The 18,055-nt window shown below is 54.6% G+C and overlaps 8 protein-coding genes across 8 annotated transcripts; 3 read left to right on the top strand and 5 right to left on the bottom strand.

The window, feature by feature from the left end:
- Positions 1-316: 316 nt before the first annotated feature.
- Positions 317-3,012, top strand: QC764_123240 (uncharacterized protein). Its single transcript, XM_062943559.1, has 2 exons — positions 317-1,178; positions 1,244-3,012. Exons 1-2 carry the CDS (start codon positions 846-848, stop codon positions 2,588-2,590), a joined length of 1,680 nt encoding a protein of 559 aa, XP_062806695.1. The 5' UTR covers positions 317-845; the 3' UTR covers positions 2,591-3,012.
- Positions 3,013-3,178: 166 nt separating this feature from the next.
- Positions 3,179-7,792, bottom strand: BBC1 (assembly of actin patch protein). Its single transcript, XM_062943558.1, has 3 exons — positions 5,490-7,792; positions 5,364-5,441; positions 3,179-5,304 (listed from the first exon to the last, which is right to left on the bottom strand). Exons 1-3 carry the CDS (start codon positions 7,201-7,203, stop codon positions 3,464-3,466), a joined length of 3,633 nt encoding a protein of 1,210 aa, XP_062806694.1. The 5' UTR covers positions 7,204-7,792; the 3' UTR covers positions 3,179-3,463.
- A 324-nt stretch (positions 7,793-8,116) lies between these two features.
- On the top strand, positions 8,117-9,013 carry QC764_123220 (uncharacterized protein; the record flags this gene model as incomplete). The annotated part of the gene is made up of 1 exon (XM_062943557.1): positions 8,117-9,013. One exon carries the CDS (start codon positions 8,117-8,119, stop codon positions 9,011-9,013), a length of 897 nt encoding a protein of 298 aa, XP_062806693.1.
- Positions 9,014-9,515: 502 nt separating this feature from the next.
- On the bottom strand, positions 9,516-10,157 carry RPS17B (40S ribosomal protein S17.e.B; the record flags this gene model as incomplete). The annotated part of the gene is made up of 3 exons (XM_062943556.1): positions 9,516-9,687; positions 9,747-9,996; positions 10,060-10,157. 3 exons carry the CDS (start codon positions 10,155-10,157, stop codon positions 9,589-9,591), a joined length of 447 nt encoding a protein of 148 aa, XP_062806692.1. The 3' UTR covers positions 9,516-9,588.
- A 433-nt stretch (positions 10,158-10,590) lies between these two features.
- QC764_123200 (uncharacterized protein) lies at positions 10,591-11,973 on the bottom strand (the record flags this gene model as incomplete). Its single annotated transcript, XM_062943555.1, has 1 exon — positions 10,591-11,973. The coding sequence occupies one exon, from the start codon at positions 11,971-11,973 to the stop codon at positions 10,591-10,593; it is 1,383 nt and encodes a 460-aa protein (XP_062806691.1).
- A 300-nt stretch (positions 11,974-12,273) lies between these two features.
- Positions 12,274-13,742, bottom strand: QC764_123190 (uncharacterized protein; the record flags this gene model as incomplete). The annotated part of the gene is made up of 3 exons (XM_062943554.1): positions 13,561-13,742; positions 13,243-13,493; positions 12,274-13,192 (listed from the first exon to the last, which is right to left on the bottom strand). The coding sequence occupies exons 1-3, from the start codon at positions 13,645-13,647 to the stop codon at positions 12,274-12,276; spliced, it is 1,257 nt and encodes a 418-aa protein (XP_062806690.1). The 5' UTR covers positions 13,648-13,742.
- A 1,605-nt stretch (positions 13,743-15,347) lies between these two features.
- QC764_123180 (uncharacterized protein) lies at positions 15,348-16,091 on the top strand (the record flags this gene model as incomplete). The annotated part of the gene is made up of 1 exon (XM_062943553.1): positions 15,348-16,091. The coding sequence occupies one exon, from the start codon at positions 15,348-15,350 to the stop codon at positions 16,089-16,091; it is 744 nt and encodes a 247-aa protein (XP_062806689.1).
- Positions 16,092-16,226: 135 nt separating this feature from the next.
- QC764_123170 (uncharacterized protein) lies at positions 16,227-17,545 on the bottom strand (the record flags this gene model as incomplete). The annotated part of the gene is made up of 3 exons (XM_062943552.1): positions 16,227-16,727; positions 16,789-17,115; positions 17,182-17,545. The coding sequence occupies 3 exons, from the start codon at positions 17,543-17,545 to the stop codon at positions 16,405-16,407; spliced, it is 1,014 nt and encodes a 337-aa protein (XP_062806688.1). The 3' UTR covers positions 16,227-16,404.
- Between the last annotated feature and the right edge of the window lie 510 nt (positions 17,546-18,055).

Raw genomic sequence — 18,055 nt, 5'->3', positions numbered from 1 at the left:
CCGGAGGGAGTCGGAGTCGGGAATCGAACTCCGAAGGTGAGAATTGTGTGTTCGTTAGGATTTCGGTTCAATCAGTGTTGTTTGCGCGCGGCGGGCGCGTGGCGCTTGTTGGTGGTCGTTGAGAATCTGGAATTTCTCTAGGTTACCTAAGGTAAGGGGGTGGGTAGGCAAGGGGCTGGCTGAGCTTATCCCTATGCGCAGTCAACCAGCCAGCGGTCAGCTGTTGAGAGATAGGTAGAGAGCCGCAACCGCGTCAGAGGGCCGTCGCAGTGCAGATGCAACCAATTCAAAAATTGCGCAGTTATGCCGGAGTTTGTATTATCGCCGAGTCGTTCAATGTCATGGATGCATATCTATCTGGTGTACAACAGCAAACTTGAGGGTTGTTAGAAAAAGACTGGGGCGGTGTTGAGCTTCTCACCCTCGGTTGGACCCGGAATTCTTCCTTTTGGCTGGCCGCTCGCTCTCGATTCTCGATTCTCACAGGGGTCTGTCCCCAGGCAGTCTCCAGTCTCGGCTTGCAACGTCATCGTTCGGGTACTTTTGGGAGAATGGTTAGCGGCAAAAACAGGGGACCACTCGCCCGCATTACCATTGAGCTCCCAGCCTGCCACTGCTTGGCCTTCCCCCCATGTTCCCATGATCGGGTAGCGGAGCGACGTAAAATCCGATCGCTGGACATTGTTGAGCAAGCGGTCTGGTTGATTGGGGAATTCGCTGTCGGAGGGAGCGGAATTTACACTTCTTCTCTCCCGCACTTGTCTGCACCGGACACGCCATCCCGACACAAATGCAGGAGCATTGTATAAGGGGCGCTGTCCCGACGCGCTCCTCCAACCGTCACCATGCTCAAGTCTACTAACCCTACAAGTCTTTTGCTGCGTATTCCTAAGCTCGCCTCGTCCGTGTTTGCCGGTCCGTCCTCGGAAAAGACTGGAACAGCAAGTCCCTCAAAGGAGTCGAGCAGCCGAATGTCCACCGAATCGGTCTCTGCCTCTACGGATACTTCTTCCTCGATCCCGCCACCTACAACACAACCTCTCCTTTTCCCTACGCACCGCAAAAAGAACCCGTCGCATCAATATCACCCTCAGCACCACGCTGAAGGTGCACCGAGAAAACACACGCCCAGAATGATGGCATTTCCCCTAGGTTACAAGGAGGCGGCGCACCAATGGGTGTGTATTTCCGCTCCAGCAGCCAACACGGCGCATCAGTGGACAAGTGGCTGACGAGCATGCAGTGGACTAGCCTATCATCGCGACAAGCCGAACAGAATGTACTCTCATTTATTCCTCACGTTCGCGAAGCCACCGGCCCAAGTGTCGGCGCGCGCCTCCTAGATCTCGCCAACACCGATCCTTTCGGCCAGCGAGTCTGGCGATCATCAATGGTGCAGCTGTCGGGGAAGAACCGTGCCCTGAATGAGTTCTCAATCGAAAGAGAGGGCGAAGATGTGGACAACACCCTCGTCATGCTGCACGGATACGGCGCCGGGCTGGGTTTTTTCTACAAGAACTTTGAACCCCTCACCAGATTACCTGGTTGGAAATTATACGCGCTGGATATGCTAGGGATGGGCAACTCCTCCCGCCCGCCGTTCAAGGTCCACGCCAAAACACAAAAAGAGAAAATCGCCGAGGCCGAGAGTTGGTTCATTGACGCGCTCGAAGAATGGCGCAAGATTCGCAAGCTCGAAAAGTTCACATTGATGGGCCATTCAATGGGCGGCTACCTCGCTGTTTCTTACGCCCTCAAGTACCCCGGCCACCTCAACAAACTGATTTTGGTGTCTCCGGTGGGGATCCCGGAGGATCCCTGGGCAGTCAACGCCGACATGCCCGAGCCCGAAACCTCCACCATGGCAGCCGAGTTCACCCAGGACCAGGAAAGCATCGTCCGCCAAACCCCCGCTGGCCAAAACGCCGAGTATGTCAACGCGAAAGCCAGCGACAAGGAATCCGTCGCTTCCCAGCCCAACACCTCCACCACGCCCCCCAAGCGACCCCTTCCAGGGTGGCTGGTCTGGCTCTGGGACGCAAACGTCTCCCCGTTTAGCATCGTCCGCTTTGCCGGGCCGTTGGGTCCCCGGTTCGTCTCGGGGTGGACAGCCCGCCGGTTCAACCACCTGCCCTCGCCTGAAAAGCAAGCATTGCACGATTACTCTTATGCTCTGTTCCGCCAGCGTGGGTCGGGCGAGTATGCCCTGCCGTATCTCCTCGCTCCGGGGGCGTATGCCAGATCACCAGTCATCAACCGCATTCAGGACGTCGGCCGGCAGGTCATCTCCCCCAAGACGGAAACCACCCCAGAAGTAAAAGAGCACGGTTTCCCGATTGTGTTCATGTACGGAGAAAACGACTGGATGGATGTTGCTGGGGGGTATGCCGCCGAAGAAAAGATCAAAAAGAGAATAGAGAAAGAATTGCTAGAGGAAGGGGGAGCGGAGAAGGAGAATGGGAGTGTAAAGGTTGTTGTGGTGAGGAAGGCGGGGCATCATCTCTATGTGGATAACCCCGAGGAGTTTAATGAAGTTGTGAGGAGGGAGTTGAAGGAGACGATGATGGTGAATCAGAGGAGGAGGAATTAGGGGGTGGGGTGGGTATAAAATAGAGGATGATGTGCTTATGGAAGACTAAGGGGATGCATGGTAGCGGCGTTTTACTGTTTGAGGAGGGACCAAGGGCACGGGATGGGTTGTATTTTGGGAGTACTAGCAGCATAGGGAGGGATAGCGGTCAGGATGGGCCAGACAGACAAGGATGGTTCTATATGAGGATGATGAGGGGAGGTTATGGTAGTAGACAGGCATGAGGTTTTTGGCAGGCTGGTCAGGTTGGAATTAGAGTAAAACCAACTGGGTGTTTTGTATGGGCGTCTATGATAAGATGGATATAGTAATTTTGGGGCATCTATATATAAGGTAGTGTTCTCATTGGTTTTGGCAGCTGTAGCCAACAAAATTACAAACTACCTACTGCTGGTTATTGGAAAGACATTGCTACTTGCTCAACATGCCACGGTTGGTTACCTACGCCGATTCTTGGCCAACGTGGAAACTGACTGCATTTTGAGGCCCCGTGTTATGTTGAACGATCTGCTACAAGTTATACATCCACGCATCGCAAGTTCGGGCATCACCACCTGGAATGATAACAGCAAAGCGGTGTAAAAAATGCAGCGTAATTAAAAAACAAACACAATAATAATTTTTAACTTGATAAACAAAGTGTAACAAAAAAATCTTCAATACGATACTGGTCCCTCCCGTTCTCTTTGTCACTGGTCTTGTCTCTCTCTCTCTCTCTCTCTCTCTCACACACACACACACACACATCCACCCAGCACTACTCTTTACGACAACAACTCTTCAAAACGAATCTACAACCCTTACCAACACACCCACCATCCTCACTCCTTCCCACCCAGCAAGCTGGGCAACTTCCAAGCCCAACAGCGTCTCCTAATTCCCGCCGGTTGCTCCTCCACCATTATCGCCACCCTCCCATCCAATCCAGCTCCTAGGCATCACCCTCCAAATCTTGACCTCACCACTCCTCAGGTCGTCAAGCTTGAAACTTTCCAGCTTGACCTTCTTGCTCTCACGGCCCTGCTCCCAAGCCCTGACCTTCTTCTTGGTGCCATCCCATTCGCCCACGACAGCGACGTGGTCAGGTTTGCCTACCTCGACGCTGTACTTGGCGTGCATAGCGCCGTGCTTGCCTTGGAACTTGGCGTTGCGGATGCTGATGATGTCGCCGGGGCGGATCTCGTCGTTCTGGCTTGTGCTGGCGTTGGCAAGGTTGCTGTACACCAGGGCGCCATAGGCACGCGTGCCGACAGGGTGAAGAGCGTCCTTGTGGGGACGCAGCAGCTCGTGAATGAGTCCTTGTGGAGTCCCGTCGCCTACAACGGTGTCCTTCAGCTTGTGGACGGCCTCGCCGATGGCACGACCAAACCGCTCGTAGCTTTCCTCAAGCTGGTCCTGACGCAAGGCTCGTGGTGGGGCCTCGTGACGCTGGTCGAGCTGGACATCGGAGGGGTCCTGGGGGTTGAAACGAACGGTGATAACGGTCTGGGAGTAGTCCTGGAACAACACATAGATATCCCGAGTCACAATTGTCTTGCCGCCCTGGTGGGGATCAGAGGAGGTTGATTCTTCAGACTCGAAGAAGATATCCTTGCGGCCGTGGAGCTGCGAAGGCAGGCCATTGGGCTGCAGCCACCATCCTGACTGGTTGGCTAGATCAATGTCATTAGCAACAAACCCAGACTCCATGGAAGGCCGAGTAACGTCGACCGAACGTCTTCCACCGCTACCACGGGGGACATCCAGCGACTTTCTCGGCGGAGGAGCTCGGTTTGGCGGTGAGGAAATAGGAGGGGGGATAGGCGACCTCAAGTTCTGAGGGGGAGGAGGTGGCGGGGAAAACTGGAGGGTCTCATGCGCCGATGTCTCCTCGTTCTGCCTGACATGCGGAGAGGGCATCGGGAATGACGGAACAGCTGGAGCTGCCTGAGAAGACGAACTATAGTTGTATGGATCGTACTCATCATCATCGTAGTGAGCAGGCGGCGCCTCTTTCGGCGGGGGCGGGGGAGGGGGGGCTGTGCGGGGCGCATCTACAGACTTGCGCGAGGGCGCTGGCGCACTTGGTGGAGGGGGAGGCTGACTGGGAATTGGAGGAGGTCCTGCTCTCGGGGCCGCTGTGGAAGGAAGCGGGGGCGCCTCACTCGTTGGCGATCTCGGTCCGATATCCTCGAAACTCGACTCCCGCTGATGGGCCTTGAGCGCATCTTTGTGAGGAACCGACGAGGCGATGTCGGTGTCATAATCGCCCTCATATTCGGTGATCTCGTCTTCGTCACCACTATCGTCGTCCCTTGGTGGTGCGCCGGGAATTGGGGGCGGCCGGGTGTCAGCCGTTGAATCCCTACGCAGCGGGGGCGCCGCTGTGGGAGGCGGAGGAGGAGGTCTGCTCTGTGTGGGGAGCGGAGGGGCGGCGCCAGGGATTGGAGGCGGTGCCCTGCTGTCGCGCCTGGGGATAGCAGGTGCCGATGGTGAAGTTAGAGGGCTCTCATCATGAGACCGACGGGGGGCAGCCCGGGGTGATGTAGGTGGCAGTGGTGGAGGACCGCCAGCCCCAGGTGGCGGGGGAGGAGGAGCTCTAGTCGCATGGGCTACATCAGGTTTTGGTGTATCGGATTCATCATTGGGCCTTTCGGAGAGCTCATCGTCAGACACCGACCCTTCGCTGGGGGACTTAATCGCCGACGCAGTTGGCGGTGGTGGTGGCGGACGTGCTTTGCAAGGTTAATAATGACACTCCACAGTGCAAAACGATGGGCATCACTATACTCACAGTCCAGAGAAGGAACAGGGGGGGGAACTGATCTCCCGCCAGGAATAGGGGGGGGTGCGCTATGTTCATTGGGCGTTTCTACACCTGTGTTAGCTTTGTTGAGATGGTGCTCGACAAACAACATACGGGCTGGCGCAGCTTCCTGATGGGGAGTCTGCAGCTGGGCCTCGTCCTCGTCATCTTCCACCTCTTCGGCAGCAGACTGTTTTCGCTCGGGAGGCGGCGGTGGGCGCGAGAGCCCAGGCAAAGGAATGCCGGGCATAGGAACGGGGGGCGCACGGGCAGTAGGCGATACCGGCTCCTCATGCTCCTCAATGTGCTTCTCAGGGGCGGCCTTCTTCTTCTTGGGCATCATAGGTGCCGGGGCACCAAACAGCCCAGGGATGCCCATACCCGGCATGCCCATACCGCCTGACATCTTGGCCATTCTTGCGCGCAGTTCCTCCTTGCGCCGAACCTCTGGGTCGATATCCTCCTCCTCCTCTTCTTCTTCCTCTTCATCTTCCTCATCAGCCTGTTCATCATCGTCTTGTTTCGCGGCAGTAGCAACATGCTTTGGTCTAACGTCATTTTCCTCCTTTTCGGTGAGCTCCTCCAGACCCTCGGTGGTCTCGCCAGCCCCAGACATATCAGCCTCATTACCATCATTCGGTTCGATTCCTCTTGAAGATCTGCGACGCCCAGGGTGCGGGATTCGGGGTGGGTGAGATTCATCCAGAGAGCCGCGGCCTGTGGTGTCTTCGGTATCGCGACGCTCCAGAGGGGGTGGAACAGGAGCAGTAGCTTCACCTTCGGCGGCAGTGGCATCGTGGCTATCCAACCGTTTCTTCACTGGTTTCTTGGGCTTCTCCTTCTTGGCAGCAGCCTCGGCATGACGAGCCGCAGTCTCCATTTGCTGCTTCTGGAGAAGAGCGAGGCGCTCCTTCAAGCTCATGGGCTTGGGTTCATCATCAGCGGCTTCACCCTCATTCCTTGATGAGGTTGGTGCCGTATTACCAACAAGTCCCGCTTTTCCAGCATTCTCCAGCGTTTCGGCTTCTTGCTCCTTGACCTCCGGATCCTCATCGCGACGATATACTTTAGCAACAGGGGCCTGGGTGACCGGTGGAATATAGGCGTGCCTGCTAGGAGGGGGGGCAACAAACGGCTTCTTGATGAAGCTCGAGCCGCCTCCTGAGCTCAGCCCGCTAGGCTTGAAGGGGGCGGGGGGGGCTGCAGCTGCCTTGTTAAAAAGTGCAAGACGATCCTTGAAAGAATTTCCGGTTGGCTTATCAGAGACAGGTGGAGGTCCAGCACTGGGTTTGGAGACAACGGCAGCAGGCTTGGGCGCAGGGGGCGACTTTGCGGCAGACGGCGCCTCAGTGGGCTGGGGAACAGGAGGTGCGGGCGTGGCCACTGGAACAGGGGCGGGTGCGGGAGCCGGAGGGGAGGCGGGAGCTTGGGCAGATTGAATTGGCACCGGAACAGCGGCAGGTGCTGGTGGAGGAGAGGAAATCGTCGGCTCGGGCGAGGGAGATCTCAAGGGCTCAGGTTCAGGCTCCGGAGCAACTTCGTGCTTCGGAGATTCCGGGGCTGGAATCGGAGCTTCGGCGGCGGGTTTATGTTCCCTTTTGGACTGGGGCCGTGTCGCCGGACGAGGAGGTGCTGCAGGCTCATACTTTTCGACGAAATTCCTGGGGAAAATACCCTCTTGCTTGTTGCCGGCCTCGTCGACGTACTCCCCCGCATACCAATCGGCATCTTCCTCGTCGGTCACCGTTATGATCTGGCCGACGCTGAAAATGAGGTCATCTTCGTGGCCCGAGTTGTATTCGTACAAGGCCTTGACCTTGAACGACATGATGACGCGGCTCGAGGCCTCGGAGTAAGTAGACGGCAAGGTAGCTACTGTTGATGTCTGCAGTGTTGTGTTGCGTGCTTTGGGCTTGTCGTCAGAGGCAGGCAAGCTATTAAACGTCGCTCGCTGGCTCGGCAGATGCGGGGCGGGGTTGGCTTTCGGTCCGCTTCTCTTCGTGGGCCTGGACTTCGAGGACTTTTCAATGTAAACACACGCCAAGTGCAAGTGAGGTTGTAGGACCTGCTGTGTAAACGTAATGCTGAAGGCGGAGTGCGAGAGAAGAACCGCTCGATCTCCAACAGCTGGTGGTCATGGAAGGGCGGTCCTTGCTTGGTCACCCCTTGCAAGCCGGACGTCGGACGCCTCAGCTTGTTCTGCAGTGTGGCTAAAAGTGTTGGCTTAAGGCGCACATCTGATCCTCAACGTCAGCGCATAAGAGGCTACCACACGTTGCGTTTGTTGCTATGGTCTACGTGTTTCAAATCTGTCTTTTTGGTTTGGACACCTCACCAGGCAGCAATTCACCCGGAGTTGGGAGTGTTGCAGTCAGGAGGTGGCTTGGGCAGTTATCTCATGTCCTGTTGTCGCTGTGTGTTGCTTGGAGATGACCCCTCAGTGAAATGACGAGGTGGATCAACGCCTCACCTCGGAAGCTCCAAGCTGCTTGGCAGCTGGCAAGTGTCCCCTCTGTCCGGCAGGCATCGCCCCTCCATCGCATTTGTAACTTTCTGATATCTCTAGCTTGGCATCTTTTGTTTCACATGCCCATCAACAACGACATTTCCGCCAGCAGCAAACACAAGGTACCTACCGCCTGTCGATCGGCTAAACTACTACTCTTTATCAACGTCACCTCTCCTAACGATAACCTCCTTTATCTCCAACAACATCACCAAACCCCCAAGCCATCACCTCCATGGCGTCCACCCCCAACCCTCCTAAATCCATCCTCAAAAAACCACCACCCACCCCCGACGCCCCCTCGGCCCTCGAACTCACAGGCCTAACCCGCGCCCAAGCAGCCCAACTCCTCACCCTCTCCAAAACAGAGCTCAAACCCCCCATCCCCATCGAAACCTTCGAGCTCCTCTCCGCCGCCTTCCCCTCCTCCCAACCCCCTTCCCAATCCGACATCTCCCTCCTCCTCTCCCACCTCCCCAACTTCTCCCCCTCAGAGTACCTCGATCTCATAGACGAACGGAACTGCCTCAACACATGCGGCTACGCCCTCTGCTCCAAACCCCGCCGCAACTTTCCCGGCAAGGTCAAAATCCGGCGGTCGGGCGTGGCGAAAACGGAGGACCTGAACAAGTGGTGCAGCGATGAGTGCGCGCTAAAGGGTATGTATATCCATGTTCAGCTCGAGCATCCTTCGTACGAGTGGACAGGGGAAAAGGGGGAGATGAAGATCAAGATTCGGCTGAGGGAGGACAAGGAACTGGGTGTAAAGGAGGTGGAAAAGGCCGTGGAGGGGCTCTCGCTCGATGGGGCCGGTGACGAGAGGGATAAGAAGGGAGATGAAGCCCACGAGAAAAAGAAGCAAGCGGGCAAACTAGCCGTCGAGAGGAATGGGATGGGCGTCGATAAAGTCGAGGTCACGATTGGGGAGAAAGAGATCACCCAGCCGCCCACAGCTCCCACCTTCACCAGCGCCCAGGGAGGCGAGAGCGATGCTCATCTCATGGTGGAAGGATACAAGATTGGCAGCAAGGGCAAGAAACCAAACAACACTGGCGGTGAAGGCGAAGATGATGATGACGATGATTTTATTCCTTCTATTCGTATTGAGAGCCTCAACTATGGGAGGCCTTGATCCTATCTTTGGTAAAATGGACAGGCAAACAGACAGCATTGGGGTTGCATAACAAATGGCGTTTTGATAGTTTATGATACCCGGTTTACGATTGTCGGACCTTGGAAATAAAACCTACCTGGAGTTTACAACATCTGGAAGATTCACATGACAGATCAAAGTCACAGCATTTATCACCTGGGCAGACATGGGCTCCCCAACGAGGCGGGACCCAGCCGTCTCACACAACAAATCCCATCCGCATCACCATAAAGGAGAAGCGTAGTCTGGCAGTCGAGCGTCGTCCTCAGCATTACCTGCAGGACTCAGCGACACCTGAATGGGTGGGGCAACAGATTGCTTTATTCTTCAAAGCTATCGCATGCCGTGTTTGTTTTTCCCTTTCCGACCGACCACGACCCAGCGCCGTCAGTATTGGCCCAACGCCGCAGCATGTTGATTCCCACGTGATGAAGAGATCTTCATACTCCTTTCCCAACTTTTGTTGACCGTCATAAAAGGGTATCGTGATCGAAGTCGTCAAGCGTCGTTTTCTATTGGTGGTCCTAAAATGTCCCCTCTTTCGAAGAAACAATTTAGTCGCGGCGGGGGCGGTCACCACCGAAGCGGCGGGGGCCACGCTCAACAGCGGGGTTCTGGGTAACGGGGATGACGTTGACGGGGATGGCGTCGAACTGTGAATTGCTGTCAGTTTTTCCACTCTCGTGGCCTTCAGACACTGGGCAACACATACGCCGAGGTGCTTAAGGAGGTCCTTGGTCTCGGTATCGACATCGAGCTGGCCGCTCTCGGAGTTCTGGGTGAAGTCGAGAGCGGAGACCTCGGGAACGTACTGATCCTTGCGCTCACGCTCCTCCTCCTGAAGCTTGAAGGAGATACCGCGGACGGGGCCACGCTGAATGCGCTTCATCAAGTGGGTGGTGTAGCCGGCAATCTTGTTGCGGAGGCGCTTGGAAGCAATGATGGCAATCTCATCGCACACACTTTTTCCTCAGAGTCAGTCGGGTCTTCCCTCTGCCCAAAATCCAGGTTGGAGAAAAACATACCGCTTGTTGGTCTCGAAGTCGAGAGTCAACTTGGGGTAGTACCGCTCAATGATGACCTTGGCGGACTTCTTGACAGTCTTGGTACGAACGCGACCCATTTTGACGGTTTGGTGTGGTGGTTGGTTGTTGTGAAGGGAAAAAAAGACCTACCGAGGGCGACGCTTGGAGTTTCGGACACAGAAGAGAAGAAGCAGGAGGATTCTCGCAGTCGAGCTCGCCAAACCTGTGGTGGTTTTTCAGAGTGGGTCTGCAATTGTGGGGGTTGCGTGCGCTTAGGGCATGCCAATCTTTTGGGGTGTGGCTGGTGAGCTGGTGAAGCTTACTATTTTGTGGCTGCCACTTGAGGTGGGGCAACTGCGGCTGAGGCATTCCCGGATTCACTCTATGATGGTCGCTCCAAAAACTTGAGCCAACAATAGTAAACAATGCCTTTAGACATCGGAAATGGCTCACATGGTATATATTTCTACAGAGAACATGTTATACATTATGGAGCTATCAGCAAGATAGTCCAGTCACTCCCAATCGACTCTAGTTCGCCGAATTCAAACCATAGTCCTGTGCACCCTGCGAGAGCTTAGTTGAGTAGGACTTGCGAATGGTTGACTGGCTGACCACCTCAACCTCCTTCCGCTGTTGTCCAAAAATGCCCTCACCATCGCCAATCAGCTCACGGGCAACCAGCTCAGCCTCGGCATCCACTGAGTCCTTGAGCACGATCCGCAGCTTGCCATCTGAGTTGACGGAAGCCGTTTCAGGCTGAACGTAAACCTTGGCGCCGTTCTTGAGATCAGGGTCGAAATGTCGAAGAGGCGACTTCCCGGACTTCTGATTGTGAGCGTTGTCACCCTCGCTGGTCTCGGTGACGAAACCAGCAACACCCAATTTGGCGCTGCTGTAGCTCTGCTGGCTGCGCGGCCTGAGCACTCTGGCCTCAACCGGCTTATGTTCCTTTTGCGGGCCGTACAGCGGGTGGTTGTCCATGTATGCACCGGTGCGGATGTACGAGAGACCGGCGGAAGGGTGGGTCTTTGGAGGACCATGTTCGGCATACGGGTTGTTGGTGTCGTGGGTTGAATATGTGTGTTGTGGGGGATGCAACATTTGCTCAGTCGTCAGTTCCGTCGGTTGCTTCAGAGGTGCGAGATCCAAGAACTCCCCAACCAGCTGATACAGCACTGCGTTCTGGTTCCGAACATTCCGCAAGTACTCGGTAACGTCATCCTCAAGAATAGAATCGACGGTGACCTTGTCATACTCGGTCTCTGCGTTGTCCAAGGCTTTCAACCTGGCCGTCTCGTTGAGATCGCGGGCGATCTTGGCCTTCAGAAACATACGGAAGGCGGCGCGACGGGGGCGAACCCTCTCAGCCAAGTACTTCTTGAAGTCGCCGGGCGTCATGCCGGCAAGCCATGGGCCAGAAAACCTCCATCGTTGGTCGACAAGCTTTGCACGGTCCTTCGCGGCGATGGCGGTGCGATCGATGTCGTCCTCGAAAACGGACCTGGTCGCGGCATCGGTTCTGCGTCTTGAGCTTGCAAAAGAGGAGGGCGTAGAGATCGGGAGACCAAGTTCTTGGAACTTGAGAAGGGTGAGGCCGTGGTCGGCGCCTGAGGCGTAGTCGGTAATTTGCTCGATCGTATCGATGCCCTTGATGCGGAGCATGGGAGTCGAGGACTTGGTAGTTGATCGAAGAGGGAGAGGGCGCTTCAAGCCCCAGTCCCCCTCCTTGCGGGCGTGACTAAGGGTTGTGATGACCTGGTGTGTTGGGTAGGCCGAGGTAGCTGTATCGGAGTGCGACTTGAAGGTTGCTTGAGCGGCTTCTGCCGCCGGTGGTGGGAGGGGTGCCGGCATAGAGAACATCCGCGACGCCCGGAGAAGCGCGCCTCCCGGGGACACGCTCCTGGAAACCATGGTCAATGTGGCTGGATTGGCCCGAAAGCTCTCCTGGCTGTCGTCGAGGTCGGGGTCGGGGCCGCGAGAGATCGTGGCTTCGTTCCTTCAATCGCCGAGTTGAGCTGCAAAAATTCCCGAGCTCCAAAAGTTGAATGGATGCCCCATTGGCCATCAGTTCATGCCAAGGCCGAGTTCTTCAACCCTAACCCTTTGTTATGCAAAGTTACCCCTGATTACCTAGTTACTAGTATGTAAAGTGATTTAGAGACATATTTTGGGTATCTTGTACATCTATTCAATTTTGTCTATACCTTTACATCACCTCTCTAGCAACTCGATGCCAACACCACGCAATGCGTTGACTGCCCACGATGGATAGCTCTGTCCATCAGGGTACAGTCCAACAAAAAACTTCTTGACGAAGGCCGGGAATTGGTCAGCAATGATGGCCTCTCTGGCCTGTCTCATCAGATCCAGCTGATACCACACGTTGTGCAGTGTCAGCAGGTGCGCCGCAACTGTCTCTTTGGCGGCATTGTGGTGAATGAATGCCCTTGTAATGCCCAGCGACCCTTCTTGGCCGACAGGCCTGCAGCACTGACACCCACAACCCTCCTCGATGGGCCCGAAATCAGCGGCATACATCTCTCTTTTCATGTTGAGTACACCATGCTTGGTGATGGCATTCCCAAACCGCGCAGTGCGTGTGGGCCACACGCAGTCGAACATGTCTGCTCCCAGCGCCACGCTGACCACAAGATCCTCTGGGTACCCAATTCCCATAACGTATCTCGGCTTGAGTTCTGGTAGTTGCTCCGTGCAAGTGGCCACCACCTTGCAGAAGTCATCCTTTGCTTCACCTCCGCTCAGTCCGCCAATGGCGATACCAGGTGTGTCACGGGCGACCATCTCGCGGCAGCATTCCCGGCGCATCTCCAGGTCCAGTCCACCCTGAATGATGCAGAACAGGTTCTGCCTTTCTGGGTATTTGTGGGCAGCGATACATCTGTCAAGCCAACGTACACTGCGCTCCATCGCCTCTCTCATGCGCGCCTTGTCTGGGTGTGTAGTGACGAGGACATCGTCCAGCTGCATCATAATGTCGGATCCGATCGAGTTTTGGAGGCTCATCGAGTGCTCGGGGGTTAAGAGCATAGGGCTGCCGTCGTGTGGTGAGAGGAAGCGCACACCTTCCTCGGTGACGTTGGCCAGCTTGAGTAGCGAGACCATCTGAAACCTTTGACATCTCAGCTATTTTGCTTCCCATGATTAGAGTTGGCCACGTACCCGCCACTATCAGTAAGAAGATTGTGATTCCATCCCTGAAACTTGTGCGCGCCTCCTACAGCATCAAGGACTTCCTGACCAGGCTTCAGGCCGAGATGGTAGGTGTTGTTGAGGCAGAGACGGCATCCAGTTGCCTCGAGTTGTTCGGGGGTAAGTCCTTTGAGTGAAGCCTGCGTGGCTACAGGCATGAAAATTGGGAGGTTGACCTGACCGTGGGGCAGCGTCAAGATGGATGCGCGGGCACGGGTTGTCTGTTAGATATCTGCATTAGTTGTCAGGCATGTCCAGCAGCATGGAGAGGAGAGGGATTGCACATACAGAGCACTTTCCCACCAGCTCAAAAGTGAGGGCGGCAGAGGATGCCGATCTGGTCGTAGAAGCCATTCTTCTTGCAGTTGCCCACATTCCTGTCCGTTACCGCAACCAAAAGCCAAGTGAGCCGTTGTCGACTGTTGCTCGTGAAAATGCCCCTCGTTCTTTGAACCCGCTGCCAAGCCTGGAAATTCTCCAAAAGTCGAGTGGAGCAAACGGTTAAGGTGGATCCATAAGGCTACCCCTCGATTTGATCTCCAACCCATGCCCCACCATGACTGTCTCTTGGACCCTTCCAAGCTGTTGTGATTGTGACGTATCGCCGTATGTACATATGTCTAGATTATCAGTAATCTTGGCCCATATGGATGCATCTCCTGTCTTGAATTCAAGAGCCATCAGTACGGCCACGTCCAAGAAAAGATACCAGCACCTTTCCGCAACCCACAAGACCGGCATAAATCCCTCCTATTTCGCAACCAGGGAACAGTGGCTTTTGTTTTCTCATATCGGTACTCAATTTGGAGCCTTATGGCATGATTGAGCAATATGCCACAACTATCATTCATCGTCTGTTCACCACCTTGTCTCCTTCTCTGGAGGGCGGTCCGCTATGGCAACAGGCACAAATGTCAAATGAACACCACGGACGCAACCTAGCAGTACCCGAAGATAACATGACCTACCACGCCCGAAGCTTGAACTGGATGTTTAACTCTGGCCAAGTTGAAGATATGGCAACTTTCCTGGAACTACAGGAGATTGTTTGGATCCCTCAGGTTTCTCCATTGATGCCCCACTTCTGCCCAGCTAACCCCAACCCGAGCCCAAGTCCCAAATGACCAACGTCAAAGATCCTTCTGGCCCAAAATCAGGCGATTTCTCTCTCCTGCCGGGACGCATTGCCGGCGACGGGCACCAACAATATCTGGCTATTCCTCTTTGTTGTACTCCCTCCTACTTCGGCTATAATGTTGCATCCCCAGTCCATTTTTTCCTTCGCCATGTAGAAAAAAATTCGGTTCAACTCAGGGAGATCGTCGAACAAGCGCTCCCGCACCCATGACCCCTTGGCCCTTCCCTGTTCTTCACCACTAGCAAAATCCGAGCCGCGCTGCCCAGAGATACCGACTCTGCTGCGCCAGCCTCGGCGCATAATGACATCAAATCGGAGCTGGAAAGCTTGGGAATGGTTGTTTCTCAGGTTGTCCGACCTGGCCAACTCTTTCCCTTGTTTGCATTGTGATCAGAACTATAAAACTCTAGGCTATTCCTTGCGCTTGCGTCGTGTGTGTGTGCTCAGACTTCATCCAAGTGTCAAAAAGTGCTGTCAAATGACCACGGACTTTAGACAACGAAAAAGGATACTCCACTGGAAGCACAGTTTTGACCTCGGGACCAGCCTGACCGGCTCTGACCTGACAACACAATACAACACGGGCACAAAAGAGCCGTTCATCTATTTGGTCATTGCTTAGCTGTGTCTTGGCCTCGTCAATTTTTTGTTTCGTGGTTCGTTTCTATTTGAGGTTCTAATAAGCGGATACCCCGACACGATTTCTCTCATTCGCGACGCTCTCATGTTTTTTTGAGATACCTTCACGACATCTCGACAAGTCCAATTGTGTACTATTTAATCGGTTCTTTTTCTCAAGCCAGGTTGCCATCCCTCCGGCCGCTTTGGATTGATTCATACACGCCTGTTTTCGAACCCAACCTGGAATCTTCACACACCTGCGCCATATCCTGTGCTGATACTATACACCACCATCTACTGAACCACAGCATCAAGGATGGCCCCCGATGAATTTCACCTCTTCCCCTTCCTCCCAGCCGAACTCCGCCTCCAAATCTGGCGCCTCGCCCTTTCCCCTCGCGTCGTCGTCCTCACCCAGTCCTTCACCTCTCCAACTCCCCCACCCACCCTTCTCTCCGTCTGCCACGAATCCCGCCAGGAATCCCTCCGCTCCTTGGTCCTCCTCCCCCTGATAAACACCTACTTCCACCCCGGCACCGACATCCTGTACTACCCCCGTCCTGTCTCTCCGCTAGGCTACTCCACCCCCTCCCCGCCAGCCGACATCTGTCTGGAGCTCATTACCAAAGTCGCTGTCGACTATGTCAGCTCAGAAATCAGGAGAGAGTGGGAGGTGTACAACAAATATTCCTTCTTAAAGTCGTTCCCCAATTTGGAGGAGGGGTATCTTGTGATTAATGCGCAAGAGAGCAGCAGCAGCAGCAGCAGCGGTAATGGTGATAGGGGGAATAGGGCAATTGAGCTGATTGATCCGAGGGGGGATAAGGAGGAGATTATGGGGATTATGGAGAGGGTGAGGGAGAGTTTTTGTTATGAGCTGCCTGCTCCTTCGCCGGTTGAGGAGGATGGTGAAGGGGAAAAGGTTGAACGGGAGGAGGCAGAGGAAGAAGAAAAGGAGAAGTGGGTCGATGGGAGGATTGAGTATAATGGGCTGGAGCTTGTGCCGAAGGCGATGGTTTGGGGGGGTTGTGCTGGAGGTGTGGTTGGGGTTTGCGGGTGATACTTTTCCTTCTTTTGCATTTTTTTTTTTTTTGGTTGCTTCAAGTTCTGGCATTTGTTTGGCTTCTGGTTTTTTTTTCCTCGGTTTTTTCGGCATATAACAGCGCTGGTTTAGAAGGTTATTCGGGGAGGGGGATAAGGAGGATAGACAGGGACAAATATTGTATTTAGTGTTGTAAATACTGGGTCATGTGTACATAATAGGGGTACGGATTATTGGATGTTATGAAAACCCTTCTAAAATACCTCGCCATGTCCACTCGGTTCTCATATGAGGTTGATCTGCTCTTCGGTGTCATGTGTTCAGCATGCTCTCAACAGAGCATATATGCCGACAAAGCCAGCATGATCCAGCTCAGCAGGCCATATCTTGCATCTCGCAAGGACATGGCGCCGGAAGGTCCAGAGGGCGAAGGTGGAGGCGTTGGGGTTGTGTTGGATTCTTCGTCATTGGGTGGAGGTTCAGTCGGTGAGGCAGTCGGGATGAGATCAACAATATTGCCATTGCCCCCCAGGCTTCGGCTTCCGGCAGAGGTGAGGATGATGTCGCCATTATCATTGCCGCCGCCGCCGCTTCCCCTGATGGTCGCTCCACCAGGTGGGTAGTCATCACAGAATGTAGTGAACGCTGCAAAGACTGTTTTTGACGTTAGACTCAACCTCATAAAACTATATCACGACTGGTTGCTTCTGCTTACTGCTGTAATCAGTCGACCTGCCTGTTGTCGCCCAGGCAGCACAGGTGCTCGCATAGTCCTCCGCGACGGTCGTATATGAGCCGAAAGGGTCGTAGCACATGCACTCTGCCAGCTCTCTGTCCGAGATAGCGGTGAAGTTAGGGATCTTGCTTGAGCAGGATCGTACAATATTGGCGAAGGAGGCGCAGGCTCTGGGGGTGGATGAAGGTCCAGCAGTCACTACGTCTCGGGTGGTGCTGGCATCGACTGTGGTCGTCCTTGGGGTCGTTGGACGGTTGGAACAGATGGGACTAACAGAAAGGCAACCATCCCAGATGACCGACATTGCTGGTGATTGGGGCAATTAGTGGCGTGGCCCTCCAGTGACATATCAGCAAGCCTCAGCCAACATACCTGAAAAGGCCGAAGTGGCCCCCTCCACTGAGTTGTAGATGTATGATGCACATGACGAGTATGCTGGGTAGAGAGCCGTGCCTGAGAAGCAGCATAAGCAGTCAAACATCTCCCCGAGTGGAGCTGTTGTAGCGAGAGCACCAGCGCTGGCACATGATGTGACCACAAGATTGGCAACAGAGCAAGCCGTGACGCCTGCCTGTAGTGCCATTGCTTGGACAGTCATATTTGGTGGTGGAAAATTGTTGACATGTATGGCCTGGACATCGATGGTGTGGACTACCTCGACATATTGCTCAAGTATCGCAGTGACGACACCTGGCTGCACCAGGGCAATGACTGGGAGATATTTCCGAACCATCATTCCGTTGTCTTGGTAAACCAGCGAGAAGTGCCCAAGAACGATCACAGGCACAATGGAGAGAAGGACATAGCTTCAGTTAAGTAGCTATGGAAATCTCAAGGGCGAGGCTGGGGTCTCGCATATTGTGGCCCAGCTGAAATAAATATCGTCGAGCAAGTCCCGAGCTCTTCATCCTCTGCCACATGGCGCCTCTGTTTTGTTTGGGCTCGGTAGGGTTTCCATGACCGACTCTTTGTTCTGTTAGGGTGCGGCTGAAATGCATTGGAAGGCCACCGCATGCTCCTGGCGACAAAAACGCCTGGCCTGAAGGCTGTGGAAGCATATGATTGGGGGTGACGGGAAGGGGGTGACGGCAATGAAGTGTAGCTACCCCGCGTCTGCATTCAATATTCTTGGCATCTCATCAGTCAATACTCCTTAGTGCTTGCTTGTAGAACGTGCAGGGAAATGCGGACAGAAATATAGCCTTATGGAGATCCTTCAACTGACCACCTCGAATGAGAGAAATAC

The sequence above is a fragment of the Podospora pseudoanserina genome, chromosome 1 (genome assembly GCF_035222485.1).
Source record: "Podospora pseudoanserina strain CBS 124.78 chromosome 1, whole genome shotgun sequence".
In the NCBI taxonomy this organism is placed as follows: Eukaryota; Fungi; Ascomycota; class Sordariomycetes; order Sordariales; family Podosporaceae; genus Podospora; species Podospora pseudoanserina.
The sequence above is the reverse complement of the archived record's forward strand: the minus strand, read 5'-3'. Positions and strand labels throughout refer to the sequence as shown.

Coding starts and splice junctions, on each gene's coding strand:
- BBC1 (XM_062943558.1), bottom strand. CDS start 7,203: ATGTCGTTCAAGGTCAAGGCCTTGTACGAATACAACTCGGGCCACGAA. Junction 5,442..5,489: donor TCAGGAAGCTGCGCCAGCCC/GTATGTTGTTTG, acceptor ACACAGGTGTAG/AAACGCCCAATGAACATAGC. Junction 5,305..5,363: donor CCCTGTTCCTTCTCTGGACT/GTGAGTATAGTG, acceptor AACCTTGCAAAG/CACGTCCGCCACCACCACCG.
- QC764_123240 (XM_062943559.1), top strand. CDS start 846: ATGCTCAAGTCTACTAACCCTACAAGTCTTTTGCTGCGTATTCCTAAG. Junction 1,179..1,243: donor AGGAGGCGGCGCACCAATGG/GTGTGTATTTCC, acceptor ACGAGCATGCAG/TGGACTAGCCTATCATCGCG.